Here is a 2,843-nt window from a genome sequence, read left to right as displayed (position 1 = left end):
CAGAATGGGGTGGGGCCTGTTTGGGGCGGGGCGTGGCCTGTTAAAGGGGCGTGGCCTGTTCTGGGGGCGGGGCCTCGTGACAGTCGGGGGACAGGTTCTCACAGAACTCTGGGGACACCGGAAATGACGTCACACAGGGGGCGGGGCCAGCAGAATGGGGTGGGGCCTGTTTGGGGCGGGGCGTGGCCTGTCAAAGGGGCGTGGCCGGTTTTGGGGGCGGGGCCTCCTGACAATCCAGGGGCAGGTTCTTGCAGAACTCTGGGAACAGGAAATGACGTCACACAGGGGGCGGGGCCAGCAGAATGGTGGCTGGTCTGGGATGGGCGTGGTCAGATCAGGAAGAGGTGGGGCCAATTTGGGGGGGAGTGACCATCTTTGGGAAGGGGGCGTGTCCAGTTTTGAGGGGCGTGTCCAGCTTTGGGAAGGGGGCGTGTCCATCCCAGGAAAAAAATAGGCGTGGCCATCCCTTTTTGGGGGCATGGCCAATTTAGAGCCATAGAAGGCTCGGGGGGGCGGGGCTTTTTTATGGGGTGTGGCCTGTTGCAGGGGCGTGGCTTATCCCGGGGGGGCGTGGCCAGCTGACCTCTGACCTTGTGATAAATCCGCCAATTTAAAGGGGCGGGGCCAATTTAAATGCACAAAAGGCTCTGGGAGGGGCGGGGGTTTTTTTAGTGGGCGTGTCCTATCCCGAGGGGGGCGTGGCTCCTCCCGGGGGGCGTGGCCATCTGACCTTTGACCTCACACAATGCACCCCAATTTAAAGGGGCGGGGCCAATTTACAGCCATAGAATGCTCTGGTAGGGGCGGGGTTTTTTTTAGTGGGCGTGTCCCTTGCCGAGGGGGGCGTGGCTCGTCCCGGGGGGCGTGGCCAGCTGACCTTTGACCTTGTGATAAATCTGCCAATTTAAAGGGGCGGGGCCAATTTAGAGCCATAGAATGCTCTATGAGGGGCGGGGTTTCTTTTAGTGGGCGTGTCCTATCCCGAGGGGGGCGTGGCTCGTCCCGGGGGGCGTGGCCAGTTGACCTCTGACCTTGTGATAAATCCGCCAATTTAAAGGGGCGGGGCCAATTTAAAGGCACAGAAGGCTCTATGAGGGGCGGGGTTTTTTCCAAGTGGGCGTGTCCCTTCCCGAGGGGGGCGTGGCTCTTCCCGGGGGGCGTGGCCAGCTGACCTCACACAATGCACCCCAATTTAAAGGGGCGGGGCCAATTTAAAGGCATAAAAGGCTCTGGGAGGGGCGGGGCTTTTTTATGGGGTGTGGCCTGTTGCAGGGGCGTGGCTTATCCCGGGGGGGCGTGGCCAGCTGACCTTTGACCTTGTGATAAATCCGCCACTTTAAAGGGGCGGGGCCATTTTAAAGGCACAGACTGCTCTGGGAGGGGNTGACCTTGTGCGAGGCCGCCGCCCGCACCTCGGCCTCGCAGTCCTTCATCAGGCTCTGGAAGGCGCCCACCAGGTCCGTCTTGGTGATCTCGGGCCCAACGGCGCGCTGGAGCTGCGGGGGAGGGGACAGCGGGGTCACCTGGGTCACCTGGGGTCACCTGGGATCACCTGAGTGCGCCCAGGTGACCCAAAAATCCCAAAATGGACCCAAAAATGACAAAAAACCACAAAAAAATGACAAAAAAATGACAAAAAAATGACCCAGAATGACCCAGAGTGACCAACAGTGCGCTGGAGCTGCGGGGGAGGGGACAGCGGGGTCACCTGGGGTCACCTGGGGTCACCTGGGATCACCTGAGCGTGCCCAGGTAACCCAAAAAACCCCAAAATGGACCCAAAAATGACAAAAAATGACAAAAAATGACAAAAAATGACCCAGAATGACCCACAGTGCGCTGGAGCTGCGGGGGAGGGGACAGCGGGGTCACCTGGGCTCACCTGGGCTCACCTGGGTCACCTGGGGTCACCTGGGGTCACCCGAGTCCGCCCAGGTAACCCAAAAATCCCCAAAATGGACCCAAAAACAACAAAAAATGACAGAAAAATAACAGAAAAATGACCCAGAGTGACCCACAGTGCGCTGGAGCTGCGGGGGAGGGGACAGCGGGGTCACCTGGGGTCACCCGAGTGCGTCCAGGTGACCCAAAAAACCCCAAAATGGACCCAAAATGGACCCAAAAATGACAAAAAATGACAAAAAAATGTCAAAAAAATGACCCAGAATGACCCAGAGTGCACTGGAGCTGCGGGGGAGGGGACAGCGGGGTCACCTGGGGTCACCTGGGGTCACCTGGGGTCACCTGGGGTCACCTGGGATCACCTGGGGTCACCTGAGTGCGCCCAGGTGACCCAAAAAACGCCAACATGGACCCAAAAACGACAAAAAACGACAAAAAAAATGACAAAAAATGACCCAGAGTGACCCACAGTGCGCTGGAGCTGCGGGGGAGGGGACAGCGGGGTCACCTGGGCTCACCTGGGGTCACCTGGGCTCACCTGGGGTCACCCGAGTGCGCCCAGGTAACCCAAAAAACCCCAAAATGGACCCAAAAATGACAAAAAAAACGAGAAAAAATGACCCCGAATGACCCAGAGTGCGCTGGAGCTGCGGGGGAGGGGACAGTGGGGTCACCTGGGGTCACCTGGGCTCACCTGGGGTCACCTGGGGTCACCTGGGGTCACCTGGGATCACCCGAGTGCGCCCAGGTGACCCAAAAAGGACCCAAAAATGACAAAAAATGACAAAAAAATGACAAAAAAATGACCCAGAGTGACCCACAGTGCGCTGGAGCTGCAGGGGAGGGGACAGCGGGGTCACCTGGGGTCACCTGGGGTCACCTGAGTGTGCCCAGGTAACCCAAAAATCCCCAAATGGACCCAAAAATGACAAAAAATGACA

At 58.7% G+C, this 2,843-nt stretch overlaps 1 protein-coding gene across 1 annotated transcript in view; it reads right to left on the bottom strand.

Annotated features, from left to right (window-relative positions):
* The window catches only part of LOC130587894 (serine/threonine-protein phosphatase 2A 65 kDa regulatory subunit A alpha isoform-like), a gene marked incomplete at both ends in the record, with an annotated part of 7,036 nt that overhangs the window by 2,196 nt on the left and 1,997 nt on the right, over positions 1 to 2,843 (bottom strand). The window contains one exon of the mRNA XM_057388866.1: positions 1,389 to 1,496. Within this exon, the coding sequence (XP_057244849.1) occupies positions 1,389 to 1,496 (108 nt within the window). The remainder of the gene's footprint in view (positions 1 to 1,388; positions 1,497 to 2,843) is intronic.

This window comes from Malurus melanocephalus, unplaced genomic scaffold (genome assembly GCF_030028575.1).
Source record: "Malurus melanocephalus ecotype Western Australia unplaced genomic scaffold, MMel_1.1 scaffold_2642, whole genome shotgun sequence".
Lineage (NCBI taxonomy): Eukaryota > Metazoa > Chordata > Aves > Passeriformes > Maluridae > Malurus > Malurus melanocephalus.
Note: the sequence above shows the minus strand (reverse complement) of the source record. Positions and strands in the feature narration are given on the sequence as shown.